At 40.3% G+C, this 17732-nt stretch overlaps 2 protein-coding genes across 10 annotated transcripts in view; one reads left to right on the forward strand and one right to left on the reverse strand.

The window, feature by feature from the left end:
* The window catches only part of SKP2 (S-phase kinase associated protein 2), a 32402-nt gene extending 25548 nt beyond the window's left edge, over nt 1-6854 (reverse strand). The window contains exons 1-2 of the mRNA XM_007095470.3: nt 6616-6854; nt 5844-6115 (exon numbers count right to left, since the gene is read on the reverse strand). Coding sequence (XP_007095532.1) covers nt 5844-6115; nt 6616-6659 — 316 coding nt within the window. The 5' untranslated portion in view covers nt 6660-6854. The remainder of the gene's footprint in view (nt 1-5843; nt 6116-6615) is intronic.
* A 124-nt stretch (nt 6855-6978) lies between these two features.
* LMBRD2 (LMBR1 domain containing 2) overlaps nt 6979-17732 on the forward strand; it is a 41485-nt gene continuing 30731 nt past the window's right edge. For all 9 annotated transcript variants that reach the window (XM_042996480.1, XM_015543522.2, XM_007095471.3 and 6 more), the window contains exons 1-3: nt 6979-7335; nt 15936-16162; nt 16415-16512. In XM_042996480.1, coding sequence (XP_042852414.1) covers nt 15989-16162; nt 16415-16512 — 272 coding nt within the window. In that variant the 5' untranslated portion in view covers nt 6979-7335; nt 15936-15988. The remainder of the gene's footprint in view (nt 7336-15935; nt 16163-16414; nt 16513-17732) is intronic.

The following is a 17732-nucleotide window of genomic DNA, read 5'->3' on the forward strand; positions in this document are numbered from 1 at the left end:
TGCAAAGGAATGGCACGGCGCTGCTATGCAGAGGCAAGAAGCCTGAAGACAAAAACCCAGGACGAAAAGATAATGTACCTGGGTCAGTACACGAGTAGTTTGTGAGATGGGAGATGGGAGGTGGGAGGTGGGAGGAGTGCAGAAGAACACACAAGTGCGACAAGGCCACACAACTAGCAAGTGGCAAGGTGGGAATTCAAACCCAGGTCTGACTCCAAATGATGTCCTTTCTACCACAGGATGCTCTAACATCCCACACTCTCCCCTGTTCTAAGTGCTTGATGCTCTACAAGACGGAGGAAGGTAAGAATTCAACCTGACTTACAATGCGAAGAGAACTCAATCAGGGCTAGGGAGGGAGGGCTGGCAGGGAGAGGGAGTAAAACAAAGATGCTAAGAGTTATTAAGCAGGCTGGCTCCCGAAGGGAAGGAACGAAGGCCAAGGAAATGCACGGCCCCAGCTGGCAGCCAAGTCCCCAGGACTCCCTCAGTTGATCACAGGACACGGACCTTAGGGCCCCTTGCTAGAGGTGCCGAAGCCTGAGACTGGCTGCTGTATAAGCAGATGGGGCAGAAGTCTGTCTTCCAGCTCCAGCGGCTGGTATCCAGGCTTGTGATATGCTTAATCTAATTTTACTTGCCATACTTAATTCTCCAAACATCAGCCATCTGTTTCCTGGATTCCTGACTCCTCTGCTGCCTGGTCTGTTTGCCTGAGCGGATGGGAGAGTCCAGAGCAGGACTTTCCTCCACTCACCTCTTCTACACCCCGAAGGCTGCACACCAGCCCTGCACAGAAAAGGAAACAATTATTTAAGCCCATGGCCACCAGTCTTCAACTACACAAAGGCTGTTAAACACACTTTGGAGCCACGAAGGGGTGAAAACTGGCCAGATTCACAAACCTGCTGGCTGTCACCCTCAGCCACCATCATTTCCACTTACCCTTCACGTGCAAACCCAGCTGTCCACGTCTATAACTTTGCCACTGCCCATGCCTCAAACTCCTCTGGGGAGAGCGGCTTATTGAAGAGTTTTCTATGTATGAAATCTTTGTAGTATAGGTTACTCATTTTTTTTTTTTTTTTTAAATGTGTTCATTTATCTTTGAGACAGAGAGACAGAGCATGAGCAGGAGAGGGGCAGAGAGAGGGGAGACACAGAATCCGAAGCAGGGGGCTCGAACTCACAGACTGTGAGATCATGACCTTAGCCGAAGTCGGACGCTTAACCGACTGAGCCACCCAGGCACCCCTATAGGTTACTCAACTTCCTTGCAATATTTATTTCTTGGAACATCACCCACACTCAGATTCAAATTAAAATTCCAAATCTTAATCATAAACAAACTCTTGACTCTCAAAACTGCTCCTCTCCTTCAGCATGGATAAACAAAGTAGACTTGAAGGATAAGCCAGCACTCACACCTCCCGTTTCTTATATTTAAGGGTGGGGGCTCACTTCACATTTGCTTGTGTTAGCTTGTTTTAAGTATTAACAATCTATGCTTCCTTTCTGAAAAACCACAAACATTCTGCCAAGCAAAACACAGTAAAACAAAAGCAGGGTCCCAAATGATCCCCTCAGCCCCAGAACCCTCTACTTCTGTAAGAAACTTGCTCAACTCTGAAATGTGGGGAGAGTGGAGAAACCATGGAAATTAGGATTTGGAGAATAAGGTAAAGTATATACACTCTCTAAGAGGTCTGAGAGGAGGTCTTTTGCCTGTTACGTTCACTGCTGTATTAGTAACCTCTAGAATGCTCAGTATTAATTACTGGCTGCATGAATAAATGAAAGGAAGCTGCGGGGCAAAGAGATGCCTCATAGGGCCCTATAAAGGCTCTTGCAGAGCTGAGTTTTGGGAGCCGGGGGCTGAGATTCATTGGTGAGTCATGAAATCAATTCAGTTGAAGCAGCCTTGTTTTGAAAGAATGGAATGGAACACAATAGGAAGTATCTTAGCAAGGGGAATTACAGTTTTGTGAGATTTCTGTTTCAGGCACACACCCAGCATCGCAATGTAAAATATATTTATTACTGGTTTAAAAAAAAAAAAAATTGGAGGAAAAATGTTTGCCTGTGAGCATTAAAAAGCAGATTCCCGGGCTCAAGGCAGGACTTCTTGGATCTGAATCTCAGGAATTTTGCACTTTGAACAAGTTCCTTTGGGGATATCAGCAGACACTAAACTTTAGAGTCTCCAGTCTGAGAACCACCGCAGGCTCTGGAATGTCAAGCAGTTTAACAGCCCTGGGAAAGCTAATCAACAAATTAGTTCAACGGTGTTTTCACTGTGTTTCACTGTTTTCACTGGGGCGGAGGGTAGGGAGAAAAGGGACCAAGACAGGCATTTAATGACATGAATAAAATGAAGTTGTCCTGTTTGGGCTTGTTACTGACCCCACTACTGGGCCACTTACTTCCAATTCCTTCCATACACTTACCCCGAGGGCAAAACAGACCTGTCCTGATACAGCGTTTGTCACACAGTTTTTATCTTCCAAAATAAAAAGATGAGGAGGATTTAGTTGCCAGATGTGTATGAGTCTGGCTGGGGGCCTGCAGGGAGACTGCTGAGGGAGGAACCAGGAAAAACTCCCAGCCCAGGGCCACTGTCACCAGATCCCTACATAAAGCAGGTGTGGCTTATTCTACCCTAATCCTGGCAGAGCCATTAGCCACCTGTCTTGACAACTGCAGACAAAACTCCCTGGAATGATGATCCAGAGAGAGAGAGAGAGAGAGAGAGAGACACACACAGACAGACAGACAGAGACAGAGAGACAGACAGAGACAGAGAGACAGAGACAGACAGACAGACAGAGACAGACAGACAGACAGACAGACAGAAAGACAGACACTGGAGGCCCACTGGGAATCCTCTACCCAGCTGTCTCTCATCCTGCATCAGGGAATCCACCTCTCCACACTCCATACCAATTAGCCAGTCTATATTGTGTGCAATTCCACACACATAGGACGTAGATTATTAGTTTTCATTCCCGCCTCTCCCTTAGGTAGTAACAAACATAAAAATAAAACATTGTTTTTTCTCTTCTTGCTTCAGGCATATATATTTGAGGTCAGTTTTAACAATGTAGACGTATTGAGTGGGCCATTTCCAGATCTTTCCCTCTCCTCAGAGCCTCCACTTTTGCTGAGTGGAAGGAGGAAGATTGTCCACGTCCACTGGGAATCACCCTGGAAGCCCTTCTGCACCTGGGAAGCTGTACCTGGTTCAATTTGGCCCAAGGGGTTCCCTTCCTCTGGCCTCCAATTGCACTTACTACCTAGACTACTCATTGGATGCTAGTGTTTTGGTCGCCATCTTCTGCCGTGAGCTTCTCTTAGGGTGTGTTGTCTTTCTCCTCAACTTGACTTGCAATTTCCTATAAGCCAGCAACCATCCCTTAATCTCTCTTGTTTCCACAGTGCCTTGCTTAACAATGACTTTTTTATTTATACATCCCTATCTCTGTGTATGAATGCAGAAGGACATACAGGAATCACACTGAATGTTTAAAAGCAACTGGCCCTGGACAAGTTAATCAAAATATGCTCATCTTAGCAGAAATGTGGTGTCTGTCACCACATTTGGTTGGTCAAACACCAAATTGCTAGTGCTACACTCCAGACGCTAAAAATAACAGAAGCATTAAATTCTGAAAGAAAAAATTCTGTACTAACCAGGTCAGGCTAACAGGACTAAGGACAAAAGAAAAAGTGAAGTAGCTTCCCAAATGAGTGTCAGAAATTTTGTTGACCAAATTAACTGGATTTACTTATTGTGTATTATGTGCACACAACATGCTAAGAGCTTTGTGGGCACTCTTTCCCTTAATCCTCACAGCGACCTATGAAGTGGGTATTATTATTCTATTTCACAAAGAAATGAAGGCAAAGAGAGCTCAAATAACTTCCCAAGGTTGGTAAATAGCAGAATTAGGATGCAAAGCCAGATCTGTCTGACTTGATCACAATCCTTTATTGCCTTTCTAATTAATTCACCCCCTCCCCTGATGTAGATTTCCAGACGATAACCTGTAGGTTCTCATTCCTAACGAAAGGGTCAATACCCCAAAACAACAGATTTTTTAAAGCAAAGCAAACAAACAACCAACCCTTTTTCAAAGATAGTCAAATGGGAGGACTAAGGAATATACTTATTTACCCCGGCTCTGTAAGACTTCGTCTTCAATATTTCTTTAATCTGTCTCTTCTTCTCTGCTATCACCCACCCAATTCCTGTTTAGCCTCTGATCACCTCTTCTACAGACTACCTCAATGGCCTAATTCTGTCAACTCTAACGTCAGAATCTATCCAGAACGTGACACTTATTACTACCCCCATACCTCTTAACAAATCTCTAAATTTCTACCCTTGACCACCTACAGTTTAATCCCATCAATGTGTCCTTTTAAAAGGTCACATCACAACTCTGCTCAATACCAGCTCTAGCCTTATCTCCCACTACTCAACCCTTAGCTCATTCCACACATGTCTTCCTTCTTCCTTGAGCAAACATGACATGCTTCTGCCCCAAGGTCTTTGCACTGACTATGCCCTCTGCTTGGAACCCGTTTCTCCAAGATATTTGCGTGGCACATTCCTCACACTTAATGCCTTTACTTAAAAAGCTCATGTCTCAGTGAAGCTTCCCTTCAATACCCTGTTTAAAACTGCAATCCATATTCCCACCCCAGGACTTCCAATCCCTTTCAACTTGTTCTATGTTTGTTTTTGGCCATGGCATTTATTACTTTCTAACATTCTACATATCACATTTATTATGTCTGTTGCATCCTCTCTCTCCAACAGAAGCTTCCTGAGATCAGGAATGTTTACATTGTTTGTTGCCGAATCCCTAACAATCCCTAACACCTAGAACAATGCCTAGCACATAGTAAGTGCTCAGCAAAAATGTGCTGGCTTAATGTTTTTAATACCTTCTAGCAAGAAACAGTATTATTGCACTACCTTTACCCTATGGCCTTCTGTACTCTTGGGGCTCTGATCCACTCTGGGAGGCACATGCTGATCTGTTTGAAAAGCCTGGAGACGGGGAGCTATCAAAGCCAGAAATGATATGGTGAGTTCTACATTTCAGTCAGTCTGCTCTAGCTCTGGGGATGGATCTGCAGAGGATAAGCCTGGAATTATGAGCCATTCCAATATTCAGGCAAGAGATAATGAGAGCTTGAAAAACATCCTGGAGACAAGAGGGAAAGATTCAATGATTGGCTGGATGCTGGAGGATGGCAGAATGGGACTGACCCTCAGGTTTTTGGCTGGGTGACTGAACACATAATGCTGGCAGTAATGTAGACACAGCATACCAGAAGAATCCCACTTGGGAGGGACCTGGGGAGAGAAGTCCCTACACATAGTTAACATTCACTTTAGCAGTTCTTTGGAAATCACTAAAGCAAATATGGCCAAAAAACAAAACAACAATAACAAAAAACCCCAAAACCCTCAACCAAGGCTACAGAGCAGAATATAAACAACAATAACAAAATCCTACAAGATTATTGGTTATGTTCCCATTTATCAGTAGCACTGAGCTGGCCTTTGAACATGCAGATTCACTTCAAAGTTAAGAGGTAGGTATGTCTTCTCCTGGGTTAAAATTTCACATGGGTTAAAAGTCAACTGTGCATCTAAAAATATATATCTACCAAGATTCCTGCAGATTTGTGAAAATGACTTGTCCCACTTTTTTGGAAAATGACTTCAGAAGTAGGCAATTTTGAAAATGTGCCATCCTAAAGATCACTAAACAAAGATTACCAATAAAGTAGTTCAATACACCTCTTATGTGACCGCCAGTTTACCTTACCTGGAAAGCTGTCTCTATTTAGTTTAGGTCTGCGGACTATCACAAAATCCTTGTCATTCCCCTTGCTCTTCAGCCGTTTTCGTGGGGGGCTCTGAGGGTGGCCCAGGTTTGAGAGCAGTTCCTGGGGGATATTCTCACTGTCCACCTCCTCTTTCTCCAGGGCGGAGACCCCCATGCCTGACAGCAGTTCAGAAGTCTTGCTAGAATCCCATCCCCATGTGAAGCTGGTAGTAACGTTGCTACCCTGGTCAGGAATCTCCTGGAGGTGTTTCCTGCAGAAATGCACAAAAGCCCCCCCCGCCCCGGCCCGTTCCTTTCAAAAACACACCCGAGTAATTAAAAGATAGGCCTAAATGAAACTGCAAGTTATGCAATGCAGAAAACTTTCACAGTGGCTCACAAAATTGCATATCTTAAGCGCCGGCGGCGAGTTTCCAAGTAGGAAAGAGAAAATAACCAAGCAAATCAAAAAGGCTTTTTGATTTACGATCACGTAGAAGGCCTTGAGAATGTCTTAAAGTAGAGGGAATAGACAAGAGGGAGAGCAATCATACAGCGACTGAAAATAGCAGGAAAGCTCAGTAAGGGAAGTCAAATAAAACCGCACACTGATCACCGCACTAAAGCATCCAGCCATCCACGCTTTCCCAAAGGGGCTAAGCAACTATTCACTCTACAGCATTAGTAACAATATTAGCAAGTAGCATTTTTCGCGGCCTAAAACAATTAAGACGGTTCATGCACGCTCTGCCCCCTTTTGCAATCCGTTTACCTGTGCATGGCGTCCACAAGTTCTGGAGTTTTAAATGGGTGCATTAATTGCAGAACTGTCCGCCACCGGGATTCCCGCTTTGGCACGCGGCGGCTCGCGGCGTGCAGCTCCGACCCCCAGCAGCAAGACCCGCGAACTCTAGCAACGTTCCATCCTCACCGCGCGCGCAAGGCTCTTCTACTCGCTCTCCTCCGCCGCGGCCGTCTGCAGCCCCGCTGCCTGCTGGGAACTGTAGTTTCAGCCCTGACTTGTAGTCTAGCAGGCTCTCCGCTACTTCCTTCCTGGCTACTTTACCCGCCTTTGAGATACCCACAACCCCCTGCGGCTGGGGGCTGGGCGACCCATGGGGTAGGCGGGGAAACGGAAGTGGGCGGCGCTCAGGCTGCCTGGGAAATGTCAGCCTCTTGACTGGGGACGGGTTTTCCTTACGGCGGAGCCTGCGGGCCTTCTAGTGATCGTCACCGCCGTCGCCTCGGAGAGTGGGTCCCAAATCCTGGACGATTGCGGCCGACGCGGGGTTTCCCGGTCCTTCCAGACACTGTCTGGCGAGATCGGACCGTGAGCCCGATGGGGAGAGCGTGAGGCACTGTGGGGTCGAGGGTCTGAGGCCGAGAGCAGGCGGAGATCGAGAGGACCACGGAGACCCCGGTCACCCGCCGCCACGGGCCTAACTAAGTTCCCGGTCACGGAGAGGAGGTGGTAGCCCGGCCCGCTGGCCAGGTGAGAGGATGGGGGCCGCGGGCGTCACATGTGCTGTCCCCTCCGCCGGGAAGCTGCTTCCTTCATCGGGGAGAGGGTGACCCTTAGCACCGGTCTGCGGACAGGATCCTTTCCTCAACAGTAAAACAGGCACTAATGATATCGGGGGTCATCTCGAAGGCTTGGCGTGAGGGTCAAGTCAGATAACGCTTGTGAAAGCGTCTTGTAAACAAAAGTGCTGTTCGAACGAGAGGCGAGGCGGTGTTTTTATTTCAGGTGAGCAGACCAGTGGTTCCTGTGTGCAGTGGGAAGGCTGCGCATACCCTTTCAGCCTTGACGAATTTCATGAATGTTAGCAAGGGAACGAATACGGTGACTGTATGTTTGCAGAGGGCTTTATAGCGCAACTCTCGGGGCCACGAGCAGGGCCATTCGGTTCTTAAGACCGGCTGCGTCTGGTTGCGTCTCCGTCTAAAAACAAGCTGCTTTTAGCCTGTCTCGGCAGAGAAGAGTTTGGGGGCAGCTAGAGGAGGGAGTGTGCCATGTTCCAGATAGGATGACCATGCGAAATCTGTTGTGCACACTATACCATAATTGTGACCCTTGGAAAACATTGGAAGAGAGTAGGGGAACAAATTCCAACCCTAATAAAAATGGAGAGGATTTATAAAGTTCGGAAGTAAGCAGGCCCGCGTCATCACAAAAATTAATATTGGAGTATTACTTCGGTATGCTGGATGACTTACCTTAAAAAATAGTATGACATACCATTAAAAAAATGATTCGCTTTTTGTTGGATTTAAACCTAAAACCTATCTTGTCCAGGTATGTGTTTGTTTCAGGCTTGGTGCTTAGCTTGAAAAGTGACTACTTCTTGATTGAGTAAGGTATTCACGAACCTTTAGTTTTTTCTTGAAAGTTAAGCGAAATTGGCCTATAGAAGGGATATGCTCACAAATTAATTTTGCCTTAAACTATGTGAAGATACTAGGTTGAATTGTCACAACTCATTAAACTGATGTTACAGAAAATATTTTTAAATGCAATATTCTGATTTTTTATATAAAGCTACCTTTATGTTACTTTGGCTAAGGAGAAAGCAGTTGCCCTGGGTTGGAATCTACATCCTTTCCCTTAAGTTGGCAACTCATTAGAAAAAATAATTTTGTCAAAAGAAGTTATAGTCTCCTTCAAGAAAGACAGAGGGAATGTTTCTGGAGGAGAAAGAAAACAAGAAAATAATATGTCGTGATGAGAATAAACAAAATTTTGAGATATAAAGTAGATCGTATAGATAGGAAGATCTAATGGGATGATTTTAAATTTAAAGATGAGAAATTTCTAGTGGTAGGACTTAGCAAGGATTTACCTAGGAACTAGGGAACATTTCTAGTTGTCAGAATACGTTTTATATCTGAATTGGTGGACAGGAGGTCCTCTATAGGATTTCAAAAAGAGCCTTTCAACTTTGAAAATCTGTCTTCAAATTCTGTAATAGATATCTTACTAACAGTTTGCCCTGGCAACAGAAAAACATTAGCTTGCTGAAATAGGAATCATTTTTTTCCGCATGTCTTCTAATCATGGCTGTTTTCTATCTAAGTAAATAAAAGTTTAAATTGGTACAGGTGTCTGATATAAGGAATTGTGTCCATTGAAGAGATGAGATTATCAGCTACATATATAATTGCTGTCTGGTCTCTTCAAGAATTGCATGTAATTGCTACTGATATGGATTATTTTTTTTCCCTGGTTAATTGTATTTGTTTAATCTTGCTCAGCATGCCCCATGCCCCATTTTAGTGGAGAGGTGTGACTATATTCCTAAAACTAGAATTACTAGATCATTATCTAGGATAGATGAATTATAATTGTTTTATCTCTGGAAATGACATCAGAGTAAGTAGTGTTTAGTACTGTTTGGAAGTTTGAGATGGAATACAAAGTGAATTTGGAGCTCCTGGGTGGCTCAGGTTTGATTTCGGCTTAGGTCATGACCTCATGGTTGTTGAGATCCAGCCTGTATCAGGCTCAGTCAGCCCTGGGCATGGAGCCTGCTTAAGATATTCTCTCTCTGTCTCTCTCTCTGTCTCTGTCTCTCTCTGTCTCTCACCCGTCTGTCCCCTCTCTGTGCATTCCCCACTCTCTCAAAAAAAAAATACAAAGTAACTTTGTAAATTGGGAAAGTGTTTATTGTAAAAGGGACAAGATAGTCAATATTAATGAAGGCACAGGAGAGGCCAAAAAAGACTGGAAACTACACTTGACAATAAGATAAATAAATAAATAAATAAATAAATAAATAAATAAATGTATATATGTTCAGTAATATATTAATGTTCTTTTTGAAAATGAAATATGACAAGAGATTGTATTTAAATAGAAGAGTGATGTGCTTTTTTCTTAGTTCCATCATAGCATGAAATCTTAAAGATTTCTTTAATTTTTTTATGTTATTTAGCTTAAGGGAACAAAAGACCAACAACAATTACATAGCAAGAAGTTTCTACCTGCCATCAAATTTCAAAAGGATCCTTTTCCCTCCATTAATTTTAAAGTAAATCTTTCGATCTCTGTAGTTTGATGTTTTCTGTGATGGACAGATTGGGGCAAGAACAAAAGGGTTCTTTCCTTATTCTGATTTGCTCTGTTTTCTTTTCTACCTTCCTCATGTAGATTAACAGTCTTAAGTAATAGCAGTCTTACCTGAAGGTAAAAATTCTTAGTTAATTCTATATTAAACATGACTTTTCTAGCATTCTATCTTGATATACGTAAAGGAACAATTAATAGAATGTTTCTTGTTTACTATGAAATGGAGCAAAAGAAAGCATTTAAACAATTTAAATTGCATTAAGTATGTCTGGATTCAAAGAGACTCTGTAGTATCCATGTTGTAGTTAGAATGTGTAGGTTTGAATCCCAGCTTTGCTACTCACTGACTGGGAATGTGGACAAACTACTTACTCTATGTACCCTTTTCTGTTCTATAAATAAGGATATTTATAGTCCTTTCTTATGAGGTTGTGAGGTCTAATTTGATAAAGTATGTTAAGTGCTAGCATAATGCTTGGAATCCAGTAAACTCATACTCAATGTTAGCTATTGTTGTTGTTGTTTTTAATTACTTTAGTAAGAAGGATTCTAAGGGGTCACTGGGGTGGCTCGGTTGGTTGAGCCTCCAACTTTGGTTTGGGTCAGGGTGTCACAGTTAGTGGGTTCGAGCTTGCACGGGGCTCCCTGCTGTCAGCCCAGAGCCTGCTTGGGATTCTCTGTCCCCCTCTCTCTCTGCTCTTCCCCTGTTTATGTTTTCTCTCAAAACTACATAAACTTTTTTTTTAAAGGATTCTAAGGATTATTCTTTAATTACCAAAATAAGTCTTACAATCTCTTTACCTGAAATCTTTAAGAATCCAATACAATTCCAATTGTTTTCTTCTTACCTGCTTACATGGTTACTCACTCTCTCTCTCTCCCATGCCTTACCAAAAGTTAAGCACTTTGTACGCATCTGTCTTTCTTCAGAAGGGCTTGTCACACTTTGGAATTCAGCTTACCTGGTTGATTTGGCAACTCAGCTCATTTTTTGAAAATGACTTCAAAAAATATTACAACTGTTTTTATTTTTAGAGTAGGAGCCACATTCTCTTGTGGTATATCCTAAACTGAATTCTCCCTGTACATCTCCCTGAAATCTTTAAACATGGAATAATGGTTATATTTCAAAGATTTAATTTTTTATTGGTGGTAGAGAATTGTTGACTTTCATCACTCCATCTAGTTCTGATACTTTCAATTTTTCATTATTAAGATGTTGAGTTGCCTCCTAGTTTTTATTATTTAACATATCTGAATAAAGACACATTTAAATTTACACAATCTGAGCCTGATGAATCACTAGGTTCTAGCTAGAAATCTTTCATTCAGTTTTGGAACCTTAGGTTTGGACAAAATATTTGTGTTCAGTTGCTACTACAAATCTTTCCTGCCATCTTCCCTTCTTCTCTTTTCCTTTTCTTTCTCTTTCTTTTTGAAAATATTTAGGATGCTTCAAATTCCAAAATTTTCTTAACCTGTAAATTTTCCACTTAAATTTAGCCTAAAAAAACCTATCAGCCATAAAGTACTTGGGAAACAACGCCGCAAGTCAGTAACAATAACAAGCTAATTATGAAAGGCATTTGAAAGGGATTGTATGAGATCTTGATACTTGTTCAAAGACTGAATTGGATTTTAAATGTTTAAGACTTTAGAACTGGTATTTTGAAAGGGAGACTATGTCTGGATTTCAAGTACTAAAATTTGATTGAATGAATGAATTGGCGTTTTGATTTTGAGTAAAATCTACTTTTTGTATTTTTAACATTATTTAACATTATTTTATTTATTTATTTATTTATTTTATTTATTTATTAACATTATTTTGGCTATTTGGGGTCTTTTCTGGTTCCATACAAATTTCAGAATTGTTTGTTCTAGCTCTGTGAAGAATGCTGGTGTTATTTTGATAGGGATTGCATTGAATGTGTAGATTGCTTCAGGTAGTATCAGCATTTTAACAATATTTGTTCTTCCAATCCATGAGCATGAAATGTTTTTCCATGAGCATGGAATGTTTTTTCATTTCTTTGTGTCTTCTTCAGTTTCTTTCATAAGCTTTCTATTTTTTTATTATTTTTTTTTAACATTTATTTATTTTTGAGACAGAGAGAGACAGAGCATGAACAGGTGAGGGTCAGAGAGAGAGAGGGAGACACAGAATCTGAAACAGGCTCCAGGCTCTGAGCCGTCAGCACAGAGCCCGACGCAGGGCTTGAACTCACGAACTGCGAGATCATGACCTGAGCCGAAGTCGGACGCTTAACCGACTGAGCCACCCAGGTGCCCCAACTTTCTATAGATTTTTTAACCTCTGGTTAAGTTTGTTCCTGGGTACTTTATGGTTTTGGTGCAATTATAAATGGGACCGAGTCCTTGATTTCTATTTCTGCTGCTTCTTTATTGGTATATAGAAATGCCACAGATTTCTGTATGTTGATTTTCATATCCTGTGACTTTGCTGAATTCACATATCAGTTCTAGCAGTTTTTTGGTGGACTCTTGGGTTTTCCACATAGAGTGTCATGTCATCTGGGAAGATTAAAAGTTTGACTTCTTCCTTGCCGATTTGAATGCGTTTTATTTCTTTTAGTTGTCTGATTGCTGAGGCTAGAACTTCCAACATATGTTGAACAATGGGTGAGAGTGGACATCCCTGTTGTGTTCTTGACCTTAGGCAGAAAGCTCTGTTTTTCCCCATTGAGGATGATATTAGCTGTGGGTCTTTCGTAGGTGGCCTTTATGATCTTAAGGTATGATCCTTCTATCCCTACTTTCTTGAGAGTTTTTATCAAGAAAGGATGTTGTATTTTGTCAAATGCTTTTTCTGCATCTACTGAGAGGATCATGTGGTTCTTATCCTTTCTTTTATTAATGTGATGTATCATGTTGATTGATTTGCTGGTATTGAACCAGCCCTACATCCAGGAATAAATCCCACTTAATCATGGTGAATAATTCTTTTAACGTATTGTTGGATTCAGTTTGCTAGTACCTTGTTGATAATTTTTGCATCCATGTTCCATCAGGGAATTTGGTCTGTATTCTCCTTTTTAGTGGGGTCTTTGGTCTTGGAATCAGGGTGATGCTGGCCTCATAGAATGAGTTTGGAAGTTTTCTTCCCATTTCTATTTTTTTTTGGAACAGCTTCAAAAGAATAGTTGTTAACTTTTCTTTAAATGTTTGGTAGAATTCCCCTGGAAAGCCATTTGGCCCTGGACTCTTGAGATTTTTGATTACTGATTCAATTTCTTTACTGGTTATGGGTCTATTCATATTTCCTATTTCTTCCTGTTTCAGTTTTGGTAGTTTATGTATTTCTGGGAATTTCTTCCAGATTGACCAATATGTTGGCATATAATTGTTCATAATATTCTCATATTGTTGTTTGTATTTCTATGGTGTTGGTTGTGATGTCTCCTCTTTCATTTGTGATTTTATTTGGATCCTATCCTTTTGATCAAACTGGCTAGGGGTGTATCAATTTTCTAATTCTTTAAAAGGGGCGCCTGGGTGGCTCGGTAGGTTAAGCGTCCGACTTCGGCTCAGGTCATGATCTCACGGTCCGGGAGTTCGAGCCCCGTGTCGGGCTCTGTGCTTACCGCTCAGAGCCTGGAGCCTGCTTCCGATTCTGTGTCTCCCTCTCTCTCAGACCCTCCCCCGTTCATGCTCTGTCTCTCCCTGTCTCAAAAATAAATAAACATTAAAAAAAAAAAAATCTAATTCTTTCAAAGAACCAGCTTGCGGTTTCGTTGATCTGTTCTGCTGTGTTTTTTTTCTTTCTTTTTTTTAAATTTTGATATCCTTGGTTTCTGCTCTAATCTTTATTATGTCCCTTCTTCTGCTGGTTTTGGGATAAAGAAGATGTGATACACACACACACACACACACACACACACACACACTCACACTCTGGAATATTAGCAATCAGAAAGAATGAAATCTTGCCATTTGCAACAATGTGGATAGAACTAAAGTGTATTATGCTAAGTGAAATAAGTGAGTCGGAGAAAGATAAATATATGATTTTTCTCTCATATGTGGAATTTAAGAAACAAAACAGATGAACATAGGGGAAGGGAAGGAAAAAATAAGATAAGAGAGAGAGGCAAACCATAAGACACTTTTAAATACAGAGAACAAACTGAGGGTTGCTGGAGGGGTTTTGGGTGGGGGGATGGGCTAAATGAGTGATAGGCTTTAAAGAGGACACTTGCTGGGATGAACACTGGGTGTTTTGTATAAGCAATGAATCATTAAATTCTACTCCTGAAATCATTATTACACTATATGTTAACTACCTTGGATTTAAATAAAATTTAAAAATTAAAAACCAATTCTCAAGTGTATGATTTTATTCAATAATCATTGGTAAATTTTTCTACATATAAAATAGGTAACTTCCTTTAAAGAAAATAAGATTTATATAGGTAAATGGAAAAGTGGTAAGTATACATTTGCAAGGGTCAGGGTGCCAAACCCTGTACAGTCGAAAATCTGTGTATAAGTTTTGACTCCCTGGAAACTTAACTGTTTCTAGCCTACTGTTGATTAGAAGCCTTACCTGTAATGTAAACAGCCGATTAGTAGATATTTTGTGTGTATGTCTATGTGTGTGTTTTACTGGATGAACTTGACGTTTATTTTATAGTGTGAGTATTTTTTATTGAAGATAATTAGCATACAGCATTATATTAGTTTCAGGTGTATGACATAATGATTCAACATATATTGTATGCATATTATATACTCATAATAAACTAAGCTACAGAAAAGAAAATGTTATTAAGAAAGTCATAAAGAAAAAAAAAAAATTAAAAAAAAAAGGGGCGCCTGGGTGGCGCAGTCGGTTAAGTGTCCGACTTCAGCCAGGTCACGATCTCGCGGTCCCTGAGTTCGAGCCCGGCGTCAGGCTCTGGGCTGATGGCTCGGAGCCTGGAGCCTGTTTCCGATTCTGTGTCTCCCTCTCTCTCTGCCCCTCCCCCGTTCATGCTCTGTGTCTCTCTGTCCCAAAAATAAATAAAAAACGTTAAAAAAAAAAAAAAAAAAGAAAGTCATAAAGAAGAGGACATATATTTAAAGTACTGTATTTATCAAAAAAGAAAGAAAGTCATAAAGAAGAGGACATATATTTAAAGTACTGTATTTATCAAAAAAAAAAAAAATCCATGTGTAAGTGGACCCACACAGCTCAAACCTAAGTTGTTCAAGTGTCAAGTACTGTTTTGTGAAGCAGTAAATAAATAAGAATTTCAAGTCATTAAAGTTGTTAAGACAAGATTAGCACACACACAAAAACAAACTATTTCAAATAAAGGAAGTGTTTTCAAATGGTCTTTTTCTTGCTGTTTTTCCCTCTTTTGGAACATTTTAAGTAATGGACTGTGGAAAACTTTATTTTACTAAACGTCTGATTACTTAGGATCTAGTCAATTGTGTATTTGTATAAAACTTCTGTTGGGGCTTATAACTGTAAGGAACAAATTCCAAATGATACTTTTGAAACAGTTCACGTTCAGTATTATTTTGCAATATTTTTAGAAGTAGTATAATTTTCATTAAGATAACTTTTTTCCTGAAGATACAATTTATGTCAAGATTTTAAGATCTGTTTTCAAAAATTGTATATGTATTTGAGAGTAGGAATTATCCTTTTCCTTCTATTTCTTTTTTTTTTTGATGTTTTATTTATTTTTGAGAGAGAGAGAGACTGCAAGTGGGGGTGGAGTAGGGGAGGGAAGGCGGTGGTGGGACAGAGGATCCAAAGCAGGCTCTGTGCTGACAGCAGCGAACCTGATTCCAGGCTTGACCTCATGAACTGTGAGATCATGACCTGAGCCGAAGTGGGACACTCAACCGACTGACACACCCAGGCATACCCTTTTTCCTTCTATTTGTAGTTCAATGTAAAGCCTGACAATTTTCCAAAGAATTAATTAATATGTCAATAAACAAATATTTAGGAAATTTCCAAGTGGTTGTTTATGTTAATGCTACTTTTTTTTTTCTTTTCCACTTTACAGATATGATCCAGACCTGCACATGAATGACTTTTGGTTAGAGTGAACATTCAATAATGAGTGGTGCAGCTTTGGGACTCGAGATTGTTTTTGTCTTTTTTCTGGCATTATTCCTACTTCATCGATATGGAGACTTTAAGAAACAGCATAGACTTGTAATTATTGGAACACTGCTAGCTTGGTATCTCTGCTTTCTTATCGTCTTCATACTGCCTCTGGATGTTAGTACGGTAAGAGGTGAAACTGAGTTTTGCAATTTGAAAGGCAGTTGTAGTCATACAGCATGTTTGAGATATGTTCTTAAAACAGCTAAATTATATAAGGTCATGCTTAACTTTTTGTATTTAAATCTTACTTTGTGAATTTGATCATTAAAAAACATAACCAGGAAGGTCACTGGTGGATAGGTTGATACCCCCCAGTATCCCTTAACTCTGTAACCTTTTGATTTTCATTTTTAAACCATGTGTTCGTTGATTTAGACAATATACAACCGGTGTAAGCATGCAGCCGCAAACTCAAGCCCTACCGAGAACAGCAACATTACAGGATTCCATGCAACTGCTACCCCAGTTCCAAGGTATTTTCTTCCTTTTTTTTTTTCTTTTTCTTTTTTTAAATAGTGTAGAGGAAAAATTACTTTAATATTGTCTATTCTTACCATTCGGGATTTAAATTTATAAAGTTTATCTTCTTTTTCTACTCATCCCCCACGCCTCTCCCATCCTTTGCTAGTAGACTTTTAATTACATTGTATTCTATTTAAATGTAAAGCTTAAATAAATTTTACATATTTATTGGTGCACGAGGCCTTTCAGTAGATGCTAAGAAGAAACTTGGAGAAGACCTGATTTTTTTAGCCCTGGTTCTACCTCTTACTAAGAATGTGACTTCCAATGGCTTTTTTTTTTTCTTCTCAGCCTCTCTCTAGTCTAAAAAAACCTTCATTTTCTCTTTTGCCTGATTTACAAGGTTGTATAAGGGGATTATTCTGTATGTAGGATGTTCTTTTCATATTGTGCATCCTTTGAAACCATTATAGTTTTAGACCGAGAATGAATAAAGTTCAAATTATCGAAAGGTTACGTTAAATCCATGTCAAACTTCCAAGTAAATAGCTTTAATAAATGTTGACTGTAGCTTTTACCAATGCTCTAAGTAGTGTTTGCATGCTTCTTTATGCAGCTTTTATTATTTTTTTAATCTAACCTGAATAAGGGTAAATTTAAAATGTAACTGTTACTCCCTTTAAAGCACATTAAAAATTGAATATGGATCAGCAGCAGTTGTGAATCGTTGGAAGCTCCTAGACTAAACAGTATCCTTATAGTCAGGGAAGACTATTAATGGAAGATACACATATGTTCAGAAAACTCAAACAGAATTATATACAGATACTGGCATCTCTGTCCATGGGATCTGTGCCACAGTGACTAATCAGTTAGGGCTCCAGTTACCAGGAGTTAATCACCTAATTTCTTTCACCTCCCTGTTCCCTCTCCCCAGAAAATAACCAATCCCACAAAATGGAGTGTGTATTTTAAAGACAGTTACCAGTTTTAAAGGCAGTCAAATCAGAGATTTAGTTTCATGACATATTCATTCACTTTTAAAGACTCACATTATCAGTCTATTAAGTGAACATTATGCCCTCTTTTACTCAAGGACTGAAAATACACTGAAAGTTGAAAATTTAAGTGGCATTCCTCTCTAGAACAAACTGTTTTGTTCCCTTTGTTTCTTTTTTTTTTTAGTTTGACGGTCTGCTTTGAATTTTAAGTTTTCTGTGAAATTTTGGAA

Source organism: Panthera tigris, chromosome A1, assembly GCF_018350195.1.
Source record: "Panthera tigris isolate Pti1 chromosome A1, P.tigris_Pti1_mat1.1, whole genome shotgun sequence".
NCBI classification, from domain to species: Eukaryota; Metazoa; Chordata; class Mammalia; order Carnivora; family Felidae; genus Panthera; species Panthera tigris.